Source organism: Augochlora pura, chromosome 2 (assembly GCF_028453695.1).
Source record: "Augochlora pura isolate Apur16 chromosome 2, APUR_v2.2.1, whole genome shotgun sequence".
NCBI classification, from domain to species: Eukaryota; Metazoa; Arthropoda; class Insecta; order Hymenoptera; family Halictidae; genus Augochlora; species Augochlora pura.
The window spans coordinates 25,695,126-25,708,195 of NC_135773.1; the positions used below are offsets into that span (position 1 = coordinate 25,695,126).

Consider the following 13,070-nt stretch of genomic DNA (forward strand, 5'->3'; position numbering starts at 1 on the left):
GAAGCTAGCGCCGCAGTGCGAACTGCCGTACGCCGCCTCTTGGTTAGGAAACACTGCCAGTTCCTAGGGTTTTTTGTCCCACCCGATCGACAGTTCAGCCAGTAAACAGTAATTTTTTGTTTACGTTCGAGTTCGAACCTTCCCTTCTCGTACAATCGACGTCCGTAAAGTGGCTTTTATCTCGGTGAACCCGTTTCGTATTGTAAACTTTTAATTGAATTGGTACGTTTATCGGAAACTCGATTCCTTGAAAATTATAAGGGAACTTGTAAAGCACATATTATTTACCGATCAGAGCTGTGTACAGTTTGACCTAAAACCAAAAAAAATCAAAGCGTTTTTAAACAAATATTTTGATATTGAGACTTGAAAAGTGACAATATGTTGTTTGTAATCGTTTGTTTCAACTGTGGTATAGGGTAGTTAGATATGGAATAACCTATACACTGTGCACAGTACAAGGGACATATTTTACTCAGTTCTGGTAGTTCATCGTGTTATCAAAGCAACATTTTAAACATTCAACTTTCGCAAATAGCAAAATGGCAGATGATAAGAACGATGAAGTTATGGATGATAAAACCAGTGATAATAAAGAATCTACAAAGATGACCGCTGCAGAGGAACGTTCAGAATATTTTAGAAAGTTGGAGAAGTGGTTGCATGAAGCATACGCTTGGCAGAGTATGGCTGCAATGTTCCCGTATTATCTAATGTCGGGTCAAATATTGAATTCATCATCTGACATGATCATTACATGTATGTATACTTATGTTTCATTTGTGTATAAGTGTATTATATTTTGTTAATATAAAAAAATTATTCTATAAAATAGAATAATTACAGATGTACCACCATTTTCATCTTCAGCATCAAATGCGGCAGGAACACAGCGATTAATACTAGGCACAAATGGTCAACAAAACGATCCACTAAGGCAAAGAAGAGCCCAAGATCCGATGGGATCTCCATTTCAACCTCCTGGAGCAGAAGGTAGAAGGTCATAACGATAACTCCTGAGTTCACCACATTCCAACAGAGGTTCAATTAGTACTCTATGTGCTTTTGATACAAAAATACTGCATATCATATGTTCCTTTTACACCAATGTGTTTCATGCATATTCTTAAGTAGGAAGAAATATTCTGGTTCGATTAATGCAGTGTTTTTGAACCATACATCTTCATCATAATCATATGCTACAAAGTTAATTGCACTTACTGAAATCTTAGAAAAACATTTTTTCAGGCTTTGAATATCGTATACCACGAATATGGAAAAGATTTGCTGCTGAATTTATAGATTTCACCATGTTATTCCTCTTGAAGTTTTCTATTGCTTTCATTGCCATTGATGTTTTTGATTTTATGTATGTAAAGTTAACAAACTAGAGTAATGAGTTTTTCTTTATGAAAGATTGTACTACATTCTATTTTTTATAGAGATATAGATGATTTGTGGATGAACTTGAGAATCGATTATATAATGTCTTTAGAAGTGACATATGGAATGATGGTGTTGCAAATAATACACTGTGTAATAGCATGTGTTTTTGAGGTAAGCATCAGGATTTCGAATATTGACATTAACAAATAAACATTACTTAATCAAGTATTACTCAGGCATTTTGGCTGCAACATGGTGTAAATGGTCGAGGTGGTGGTGCAACACCTGGCAAATCTATGATGGGATTGCGTGTTGTACGATGCCAAAATATTACACCTGTCGATAGACCTAACGATTCGGATGTTGTACGCGTTTCTCCAGGAACGGATTTAGGTTTACCATTCGCACTTGCAAGATCTGTGATGAAGAACATGATCCTGGCGTTCTTTTTTCCAATATGCTTTACATTATTCATTTTCAGATTTAACAGAGCTATTTACGACGTACTTTGTAACTCGGTCGTAGTTGAAGATCCTTACAGAAATTTAAATAATAATAGATTACATCAGCAATGAATACAAGTTCTGTTCTAGGAACAAAGCATTTCTAATTTGCATGTTGTGTGTGTATGTATGTGTGTGAGGGTCAATGTACATATATGTAAAAATTAAATGTAATCTCGTTACAAAATATTTTTCTAAACTTTATGACGGTTACTATCTACACCATTGTAAAGTAAAAGGCTATGTAATATCTTTATAACAAGCATGTACAAGTTAATTAGAAGTGGACACTTAATTAAATTAAAATCTGCACAACTTGTACACATCATAATTATTGTAGCTATGAATAAAACATTTTATTATTGATACTTAAATTGCCGATTTATTCTCGGAGTTATTTTAGTTCCTGGATTGTTGAAATACATGTATTCATTTTGTCGTATGAAGTTCGATATTCGATTTAAAAATTTTGAAATTCATATTTGTGTTTTAAATTTTACACGACTACTTGATAAGTTCAGCACGCCATCTGAATGAATATGGCCTGAAACTGACAAGACTAGCTCCTAACCAATGACGTCACTTCCCAGTTAAACGTGGCTGCCTCACGACTGTAGGAAGGAGTGGCTTTGCGATCTGTCAAGTTAAATGAATTCTCGTGAAAATTGATGACGTATCGCATCGATTAAGTTGTTTCTGTGTGCTTAATATTGATAATTCACCGTGCAGTAGTTCTAAACTACAAGAAAAATGTCGTCTTCGGGTGATTTCGGAAACCCGTTACGTAAATTTAAGCTTGTCTTTCTCGGCGAACAGAGCGGTAAGTATTTTCTGCAGATACTTTCGTTGATTTTCGATCAATATTGTCAATGAATCTGAACATTTTACTTTACTGACGATTTCTCGTTCGTCAGAGACGGAAATTTCACTGGAATTCCGTTGGCCGTTGTAGGTTATAGATCAATATTTCTGGTCGCTTTGCAACATAATCGTTGCGATCGAATTCGGCGTCGTTCTTGTTGTCACCATCTCAATGTAGCATTTCATTTTAACGATATCGTTAATACTGTATACAACTTATGTCAGAAATCGTTGTTTCTTGACCTTATTGATAAAAATATTCATTTATCATTGAAATTTCTAATTTATACGTGTAACTTCAACTGATATCCGGTGTATTTGTTTCTCATTAACCGATTACCAGTCACGTCGGGTTACTACAATTTTAATACATTTATATCATGTTTAATTGTAGTAAATCATTTTCGGGAAGAAATATACATTTTAAAAAATTATTGTACAGATTGAAAATCCATATGTATATTAAAATAATGTAACACCTTTGATTCAGATGTTTATAACTTTTTAATTAAATGTACTCGACTTTTTACATTAATTGTATAATTTGATGTTACAGTTGGGAAAACATCTCTCATCACACGGTTCATGTATGACAGCTTTGATAACACGTATCAGGTATAAATCTATTAGTATTGTATATATATTTATATATATATATATAATATATATATATAAATAAATAAAAAAAATATATATATTTAAACTATGCCATTTACACTTACACATATGACCATATTTTTTGCGTCAAAAGCATATGGAATAAAATATGAAGCAATTCTTGCATGAATATTTAAGTTTGATAAATTGTGGGCTCTATACATTGTGTTACTACCCACACTTAAATCTTCTGAGATCATCTATATTCTAGTAACACACTTTCCATTGGCCTTATAAGAATACAATGATCCTATAATCCCATCTTGATTTCTATTTATGTTGATGAAGTTTTCATGTGTTTTTAAAGCAGGAAATATCTTTAATGTATAAAGTGGTCAATATCATATGTTAGGGGCAAATGCTAGTAGGAGAGACAGTACTGAGGTCAAGATATTGACTTTTTCTAATAGATTGATTTAAAGAAATAAGAAATTATAGTCAGTATAGTTCTATACTTCTTATTGTTTATTAAGATATATTAAGGGGATATTTCAGCTATATCAAAGAAAATAAGATTATACATACCTAACAATTTTTTTTTCAAAGAACATACTTAGAATAGCAAGGTAATGTGAAGTAGATGTTCAACATATTATGATAAGAAGGACATAATGTTATTTGTTGCAGGCTACAATAGGTATAGATTTTTTAAGCAAAACTATGTATTTGGAGGATAGAACTGTAAGATTACAGCTGTGGGACACAGCAGGTCAAGAACGGTTTAGATCTTTGATACCAAGTTATATTAGAGATTCTACAGTTGCAGTGGTCGTATATGATATTACTAGTAAGTGTGGTTCATAGAAAAACTGATCTTCTTGATTGTTATGCCAGCTGAAATGAACTATTTACACAGATGCAAACTCATTTCACCAAACATCGAAGTGGATCGATGATGTTCGAGCTGAGAGGGGAAGTGATGTAATTATAATGCTAGTGGGTAATAAAACAGACTTGAGTGAAAAAAGACAAGTTCCAACAGAAGAAGGTGAACGAAAAGCTAAAGAATTAAATGTGATGTTTACTGAAACTAGTGCTAAAGCTGGGTATAACGTTAAACAAGTATGTGTTAAAAAAGTAATTTTATTCTTTGTCTCGCTAACAAACAAATACTTTATGTAGTCAATTGTAATTTCTGTTCATTTCAGTTATTTAGAAGAGTAGCAGCAGCTCTACCAGGTATGGACTCCACTGAAAATAAGCCTCCTGAAGACAGTATCCTTTCTGTAAGATATGTAATATACACACTTGCATGGTACATACATAATTGTATTTCAGGTATTTTTCTTTCTAAGAATCTAGCAGTAAGAAGCATAATCCTAAGCCCTGAATTTCTAATAGTGATTGTGTTTGTTACACAATTAATTATATATTTTACAGGAATCACATTAATTAATTAAGTTACAAAATATTTCTTGAGCCACTCATTTTAACATTTTTCATCACTATTGTCCATTTTTTAAACATCATTTTCGACTATATTATTTTTTAATACTTATTATTTAATATTATTGACAATTTATTTTTTTCCGTTCTCTTTTTGTGTTTTCCTTAATATGTTGCTAAACCTGTAGTGCAAGAAGTAGTTCTCAAGGACACACCAATTGAACTGAAAGCAACGGAGAGCAGTTGTGCATGTTAAACCACCGATCAGCTTAACGGTAGACAAAACACTTCTTTAAGTTAATTTAATAAATTAAACTTTCGACGTTAGAACAGTGACGTATTCAGCCTTGTGTTCTTTTCACAGTTTAAAATGTGGAAAGTGTCAGCACAGTACTGAATAGGTATAAAACTTTATTCATGATGATATAAACATCACACGGTAGCTTAAGTGGACTGCTTTTACACAATAACGTGTTTCGTTTGTATCAATACAGCAATGCATCAACATAATTCAATTTATTTAAATTCTAGAATTTTCCATCAATGCTGCTTGTTTTAATTTCTTTGAACGTGTCGATGGTTGATAAATGTCATATTTAGAAAAAGCATTGAGATAATTTTTAATTTTCTAAAATGAAGTTTTTAATGAAACGTTTTGTTTTAGCGCGTGTACTTACCGTAATCTTAACTTTAAGTAATGACACTCGATATCTTTTGCATTCTGTAAACAAAATGAAACTTTCAAGGAGATACTAGTTGTTTGCATGGTCGGTGTAGCAGTTGCATGAGGTGCTAAACTTACTTATATATATACGTATATGTATATATAAGTATATGTATAAGTTGACAGCAGGATCCACTGATCGGTAAAATTATAAAATTACGTATTGCGTAAATGCAGTCAAGCAGTTAGAAAACAACGATTTATTAATTTAAAATGATTGCAACAATCAGCAATAAGAATCTTTTATATTTATGAATCCAATCAATTTCAATTTAAACGGATGTGCTGAAGGAGAAAATTCGTACACAGATTGTACCTGCGTGCGAATTATTACGAAGAGAAAAAAATATTTCTGACAAGAAAAAGTACGAATTTCAACGTCGCAAAACCTAGCAGCTAACGTTATCTGATTTTTTACGAATATTTTAAGAAACCATTGCTCATGTGTGAGGGTTTTCCGCGTGTTAGGATGACCGCTGCATAAATTTACATATTGCATTTACCGTTGAACTATTATTTATACATTTCGAATCAACTTAAACTCATTTAGAACGAACGACAAGAAACGTATAGATAGAGAAATTAAGCAAAAAATTTCTGACAAATTCAGATATGTACATATTAACTTAAAATTGGAATACGGATAGACAGAATGCTATTATACCTAATATTATAACATTTTTGTTAATAATTATTGTAATATTTTAATTTATATAAAAAAGACCTCGAATAGCATTATTTTTTTACGTTGATTTCTCAAAGTCCACAATATTTTCTTGCCATTTTTCCTTATATACATTTGTATATCCTTGTTTCGAAGTTGCTATGAGACTTACTTTTATCAGTGTTTGAACGGTAATTTTAAATAGACTTAATACGCATACAATATATTGTATAGCATTGTAAAAACGTGACAAACAGCACTCAATGTATAATTTTAATTAAGGTGCTTCGTGGCTGTAAACCTCTCACTATTATTAATGTTAGGGAATGTTCCGTCCCATTTTTGAACTGTTTAAATTTTATACGCTTTTTAATTACAGCTATTCTAGCTTCAAAAAGTAACAAAAAAAAAGAAAGAAAAGAGAAAAAGAATTGTACATTTTAATGGGACTAATTCTACAATTTAACGTTTAAGAAACCATACCGTTTGTAACAATAATATTTGAATCGTATAGTATCAAACTTATTATGCTGCCTGAACGCAATGGAATAATTAAAGTCTACAGTATTGATTCTAAGGCCTAATGTTCATTGCATCATATAGTCTTAAGATTATCAAATTTCTGTAATAACAATGTTAATAACAGTACTAACAATGACAATGATAATCACGCGAAATCGCGAACGTATCTGTTCAATGAGAAAAGTAGAGAGAACTTGGAAACGTGTACACGATGTCGCGAAACATTGAACTGTTACTGTGCCACACTAACACTCTTGATAACGCCTTAACACACGAAAGCAGCTGTCGACTTGCAGAACCAATCACCGATGCAGAACGGCTCCGAATCCGAAGGGGAGAGCGGCTGCATTTGCTAGGGAGTTGGTGGTTTATCAATGTGCAGCTAATTAATGCTAGCTACATTTGAGACAATTCAGATACGAGAGAACCAAACGATTCATCCACATACTATTAAACAAGATGCTGGCTTCTTCTGATGTCGACTATCGTGGCCCGTAATGTTCGCGCGAGGAAGGCATAACAGAAACGTTTTCATTAAATGCCATTCTAATGTCGACTACTTCTGCTGTAATCATTTAAGTCGTTACTTGCGGGATTCGTTGCTATTCCATGTTAATCCGAGGAAAGAGAGCGAAAGAGAGAAAGAAAGAGGGAGAGCTTCGTACGGTTATAGTGCGCGTTACCTTGTTGTATGTGTTGAAAGAACTTGCGAATCTGCGCCGCGTCGTCAAACGCAGGTCTACGTCGATCACAGATCGATTACATGGATGTAAACGCCTACGCTCGAGCACGATGATACGGCGGCCTTTTTGTAATGTGTAATTTACCAGGCGATTGAAGCAATACACAGCAAAAAAAAAACAGCTTTCTACGACTCCGTACATATCACGAATTTCTCGATGTTACCCTTCGTTTCATTTGTTTGGTTTCTTGAGCCCATCTAGAAACACATCCTGTCGGAAGTCGATAGTTACATGTTGAAGCATATTTCATAGCTCATTCGAAATCGTCGTTGTTTCATTTCCGATCGCGACGTCAGATCGCGATCATCTTCTTGCGCGACACGCACAAAACACCGAGAGGCTTGAACGAGTCTCTTAGAGGAACCACACGTACACGTGAGATCACGAGTAAACGACTGAAAGTAAACGATATATTAGCCCGTCATAATCTGGTAGTCAAGGAATCAAAGGATCGAGATGCAATCGCAACAACCTGTCGTAGACCGAGGAAAATTGTAATTCGTAGAGCGCGTTTATTGGCGAGCCTTGTTCGACGAATTGTTCAAGATTTATAATGTAATCGTCATTACAATCTTTATAGACGTTTTTTCGATATTTCTTGGAAATAAGCGGGCATAACTCTTGTTACACGATCCGTTCATACATTGAGGAAGAGGAAAGACACGCCCTTTCAATAATCAGAAACGGCGAGCACAAAAGAGAGATAAAGAGAGAGAGAGAGAGGAAAACGACTTCGCAATAGGTGTATCAGAGAATGCTCAACGTTGCTTCTACTCGCCATTTTGTACGATCGTTTCGATAAATACGAATTGCATGTTTTTTTATTGATTTTTAAAATAATTCTAATGAATCCGTAGCACCTCGGCGATGCACGATGTTTCGTGACATCAAACGAAACCGCCAAGCAATATTGCGGTCCGCGGCCGAGGAAAGCAGTAAAATTTCGAGTTAAAATTCTGCGCATTCTTTCTGCGAAAAGAGTAAAGAAATGTCGACGCTAGGACGCGCGTGTCAATTCATGAACGTGTCTCGCGCAACGTTCCTTGATGAGCGTCCAGCGACGAAATACCGGTCTTGTGTTTCATCGAGAAGACTGAACGCTTTTAGTACGCCAATATGTAATTAATTAAACAAAATTAAGGTAACTCGAGCGATCTGTACGATTTGTACTGGGCGAGGTACAACGAGGAACGCCTGGGCAATGGGGGGATCGAAGCGGAAAGAAATCGAGGTCTGGGTTAGAAGTCTGATGTGCAGGTTCGCGTTCCCGATAGAAAAAAGAAAGAGAGAGAGAGAGAATTCCATGAGAAGCGGGCCAATTTAACATTTGCTGAAATAGAATCTAGAGACCAGTAGACGCGTCCGTCGGGAGTAAACGCGAGGTTGAGAAAGCTTCGCTTGCTTGCGATGCCCAAGCAGGCGCAGGTTTCTCTGGTGTCGTCGTTGTACATTGATGTGATAAGGCTTTTACCGAGAAAACGATACTATGGAAAAGGCAGTAACAGTGAGAGAAGCGCGAGAACGAGATAAGAGGGATGATAAGTGATAACGTTGTAATTCATTAATCCGCCGTGCTTAACGTGAATTCTACGTCGCCCTAGCACCACCGTTTTCCGAACGTTAAACTGTCTTTCTAGCGTGAGCCCCTCTGCATAAGGTGTCGTGTAGCGTCGTTTCGTACCGTAATGTAACGTAACGCGTGAGAATCTCGACGACCCGATGATACCAGTCCACGTCGAACGCCCATGCCGCACAATTCCTCTGTGACGAAGTTATTCATCCGATAGATGACTCATTCGAAAACGATTGCACTTAGAAACGAAATTTGACGGAACTGGTTCCCTAAGACGCGATGAAACCAACGGACTCGTATCATCTCCAGCGTCCAGGTTCCTCCCGTTTAATATACAGCCTCGAGAACTGTGTATTAGGAGTTCGAGGGCCGTATATACGCAAAGTGTATTTTCACTTTGCTTCGATCCCGCGAGCGGAGTTGACGCTTGTCGAGGTCCGAGATTCCGTCGCGACTGGAAACGCGCTCGTAGTTCGACGTAGCATATAGAATCTTTTACGACTTTCCATACCGAGGGTAAATCGCTAATCTTTAATATTCGCCTATTGTAAGACTCACGCCTAAGAGGATGCGTTACTTTTTCGCACGGCCAGAGGCATAGTTCCGGTCGCGGTCGGCACGACAGTTGCCGAGGACGCCTTCCCCGCAGCCGACGGGATCGAAGCCACACTGATCTAGTCGGAACGATCGACGCGTTGATCATTCGGTGGTCCACGGTGCCTGCTTTCTCGGGGCGCAGTGGCATTGAAATAATCTTTCCGTTGCGGTTTAGCCCCTTTGCTATGACGGAAGTTCAGGGAAAAATCGGTGAACCGATAGCGATCCTAGTGGAAAGCGTCATTTCATTTCGTACCTTAATCTCTAGAGTAGGTAGGAAGTTAACAATATTGGATTCCATTTCTTTCTTTTCTTTATCAACTCAAAAAAAAAATTTTTATATTTGTCAAGGCGATAGTCCGCGGCAGTTGCTCGTAGCAGAGGGGTTAATAATGGTGGTTTAATAGTATGATAGCGACACTGATTTGTAGCATTTCGAAGGGAATTCTTGTGAATGTAATTTGCAAGGCAACCGCGTTTCGTGGTAACGTTATTGTAGCCGATGTTTCTTAGTTGAATAGAGGTGTTTGCTGTATCGTCTCTTTGCAATTAAATTGTCAAACTTAACGTAGCAGTAGGGTGCGATATTCATTAATTGTAAGATTGACCTTTGGAGCCTCGATGTTGTTCGACGATTAGTAGCACCCTCCATCCCGATCGTAACACTCCGTTTCTTAAAAATCCTGTTGCTCATCGTGCCCCTTGCATAATCGACCCACCGTGACAGAACAATATGAGAGGAACTTCACAGCGTATCGTTTCCCGTAGCCTAGTCCCCGTTCATTTCGACGCACGAGGCTCGAAGGGTCGAACACCAAGGCTTTGAGTTTCCGATACATTATATAAAATAGGAAATAATGTACGCTTTTGTTTAACGTCATCGAACGAGATCTTGCAGAAATATAATTGAAAATAAAAATCAGAGACCTTGTTCTTTCAGGAAACACGACCGGAACAAAATGTTGATTCACTGTCCAAAGCTTGTTCCTCTCACCCTACGGCTTTTCGTTGCCAACACGCGAATCCTTCACATAATTTATGGAAAACTATCGTCCTTTTCTTCGCTCAACTACGACCGTCCCGACTAGACCGGAAGTTAAAGGGCATTCATGACTCGTTCATTATATAAATTCGTGCAACTATGTATATCCGTCGATCGAATTCATTGTTGGAGGAAGGAAAAATTTATAAAAAGTATTACCCGACGTTTACTATTGTTTCTCGTTCACTCTAATGGAGCACTGTAACGACTGCGTGGTTGTCGCGGGACGGTATCAGGGCCCGAACAATAGAAATGATTCCTTTAACTATCACTTCACGGTTTCACTTCGAACTGTCTCTATATTAATCCAATGTCCGCAGAATCACTGGATTATTTGATGAATTCGCGTATTACTATTTCGTAAAATATTAATAATGCGCTGAAGGCGAGCAAAAAGGGTCCGTGAAATTAACGGGACGTGTATGGTTCAGAGGTTATTCAAGCAATGCTTTCTTTATTGGAGAGTCGGTGGTTATATACAGTTGTTATCTCGGCGGATGTTTATAAGTTTAAGGTTTCGACTGTAGGAATGTAGCCCTGCTTCACATGGTCATCGTCTACCATTGCACCGTAGCGAATTCGTGTATCGATCGCGTTAGCCGGAGAGAGCCACGAGGAATGTTACTTGATTTATTTTAATCGGTCGCGGCCTGGTTTGGCGCTGCAATTTCTATCAACAATCTATTGCTGTGCTCGATCATCGAGGATATAGAATGCAACGAACGAGCTATTCGATTCTTCTTAAACGATTTTTATTCCAGCAACGTTGCCCGAGCAACGTTATCGCTTAATTAGAGGCAACGATAAGGGAGTCGTGATGGAACACAGATTTAATTTCGATTTGCTAATACGATTCTAGATTTAGTAGCCTGATCAAAGGGACGTTTAATTATAGGTACAATGACGTTTCCATCACAGTACCATACAATATTCTGGATAATCAACAGTGAAACTCTCTTCGTGGTCCAATCGCGACAAGGGCGCTGTTTAATCTTACCTCGTGGACGTTTCTGGCTATTCATAAACCATTTCAATGCAATTTATCGGGGCGGCGATCTCGGTCGAATCTCAAATACCGTTGTCTCTTTGTTTTCGTCGCAGGGAGAGAGAGAGGATCATCAGTGCAAACGAAATCCAGCTCCGTGAGCAACGTAGCATCAAATGCCTTCGACGTGTTTGCTGGCCCGCATTGCCGCGGCCGTTCCGGCATAAATACGGACACAGAACGCTTCGGTGGCCGTCGAGACGACCTAAACGATGAATTCCGAGTTTCCGATACCTGCGGGTCACGCTCGACCGGCCCGTGAACTTCGATCCACGATAATCCGTGCGTCGAAGTTCGCGGAACGAGGACGGCCGGAGAAGTTTCGCAGAAACGTCGATTGTTTAATACCTTTCCCCCGATTCTTTTCGTTCCGACGCGATTTCAATCGAAACCGGGATATAATCGGCCGGGGTCCGCGAACAGTTTTTCGTCCGGGAAGTTCCTGCGCCGGCGAACGGTGCCGGTAAGTTGAACGGAACGAATAATTGGGCAAGTTCGTGAAATATTGTCGATTAAAAGCAGAGTTGTGGAGGGCCGGCGAAAAGAACCGAACGATAACGTTCGACTAATCCGAATATTCGCGGGGATTGCCCGTGGCGAACTAAGAATCCAATTTAAGGGGTACGCGGTGATTATTAAAAATACACCGCGCAAGTTGAATTACAGTAGGGTCATTTATTAATCCGGGAGAAATAACGAAATCTACGTTTGATTAAATTTGATCGGTTCTTCGAGAACGTGCTCGCTGGTAAAAGTGGAATAGATTTAATTAAACGGTTTTCATCTGGAGGGATAATTTAGAGAAGTCATTTATTTTTAATATCCTGCAATCAATCGGTGCGGTCGCGTGAAATGATGTCATCCGGCAGAACTTCTGGCGAGTTAGGAAATAGAGTTCGGTGTTCAGGTATTGTTTCAAGGTATACGATAGTAATTGTTTACATAGTTTATTGTAATGTCAATTATATACAAATTTAAAATTACGTCCAGTGCTTCTACTCTGTCACACAACATTCCAATAGTCGACAATTACGGTCAGTTTTCCTCGTCATTCACTTCGTCACTTTTCGGCAGTTCAATATCAGCGACTCGACGAACCACTAAATGTAATTATTCGTTATTTACAGTCTAAACCCGCTCTCAGCCGGAGTCCTTGGCGTGTTCGCATACCATCGATTCACACTAAAAAAATCATACTAAAAAACAACGGGTCTGTTCCGTTCGTTTTTCGCTTCTCCGTCGGTCCGTCGGTCCGTCGACCATCGTCGAACGCGATCGGCGATCTCTCGCGGCGGATCGCTCGCCGTCGACGCGACCACGCTTCGTATTGACTCGCCACGTCGGTTAAGCGTCACCTCGTAATCGTA

At 38.0% G+C, this 13,070-nt stretch overlaps 2 protein-coding genes across 5 annotated transcripts; both read left to right on the forward strand.

The window, feature by feature from the left end:
- The first annotated feature begins 71 nt into the window (after positions 1 to 71).
- Positions 72 to 2,257, forward strand: LOC144478461 (protein FAM8A1). 2 transcript variants are annotated; one of them, XM_078196363.1, is made up of 6 exons: positions 72 to 222; positions 539 to 759; positions 871 to 993; positions 1,249 to 1,369; positions 1,443 to 1,557; positions 1,623 to 2,257. In XM_078196363.1, the coding sequence occupies exons 2-6, from the start codon at positions 543 to 545 to the stop codon at positions 1,959 to 1,961; spliced, it is 915 nt and encodes a 304-aa protein (XP_078052489.1). In that variant the 5' UTR covers positions 72 to 222; positions 539 to 542; the 3' UTR covers positions 1,962 to 2,257. The 2 variants fall into 2 exon arrangements, with proteins under 2 accessions (XP_078052489.1, XP_078052488.1); XM_078196362.1 differs by having other exon boundaries at positions 73 to 222; positions 847 to 993.
- A 227-nt stretch (positions 2,258 to 2,484) lies between these two features.
- Positions 2,485 to 10,545, forward strand: Rab6 (RAS oncogene family member Rab6). Of its 3 annotated transcripts, XM_078196367.1 has the most exons (7): positions 2,485 to 2,709; positions 3,307 to 3,365; positions 4,035 to 4,194; positions 4,264 to 4,469; positions 4,556 to 4,622; positions 4,982 to 5,068; positions 5,158 to 6,255. In XM_078196367.1, the coding sequence occupies exons 1-6, from the start codon at positions 2,640 to 2,642 to the stop codon at positions 5,047 to 5,049; spliced, it is 630 nt and encodes a 209-aa protein (XP_078052493.1). In that variant the 5' UTR covers positions 2,485 to 2,639; the 3' UTR covers positions 5,050 to 5,068; positions 5,158 to 6,255. The 3 variants fall into 3 exon arrangements, with proteins under 3 accessions (XP_078052493.1, XP_078052491.1, XP_078052492.1); XM_078196365.1 differs by lacking the exons at positions 4,982 to 5,068; positions 5,158 to 6,255 and adding an exon at positions 6,986 to 10,545; XM_078196366.1 differs by having other exon boundaries at positions 4,982 to 6,255.
- The last annotated feature ends 2,525 nt before the right edge of the window (positions 10,546 to 13,070 follow it).

Bases quoted from the DNA above. Each gene is read 5' to 3' on its own strand.
- Rab6 (XM_078196365.1), top strand. From the start codon at position 2,640: ATGTCGTCTTCGGGTGATTTCGGAAACCCGTTACGTAAATTTAAGCTT. The intron at 3,366-4,034 runs GTATAAATCTAT...TATTTGTTGCAG, and splicing joins GCTTTGATAACACGTATCAG to GCTACAATAGGTATAGATTT. The intron at 4,195-4,263 runs GTAAGTGTGGTT...CTATTTACACAG, and splicing joins GGTCGTATATGATATTACTA to ATGCAAACTCATTTCACCAA.
- LOC144478461 (XM_078196362.1), top strand. From the start codon at position 543: ATGGCAGATGATAAGAACGATGAAGTTATGGATGATAAAACCAGTGAT. The intron at 760-846 runs GTATGTATACTT...GAATAATTACAG, and splicing joins ATCTGACATGATCATTACAT to ATGTACCACCATTTTCATCT. The intron at 994-1,248 runs GTAGAAGGTCAT...ACATTTTTTCAG, and splicing joins TCAACCTCCTGGAGCAGAAG to GCTTTGAATATCGTATACCA.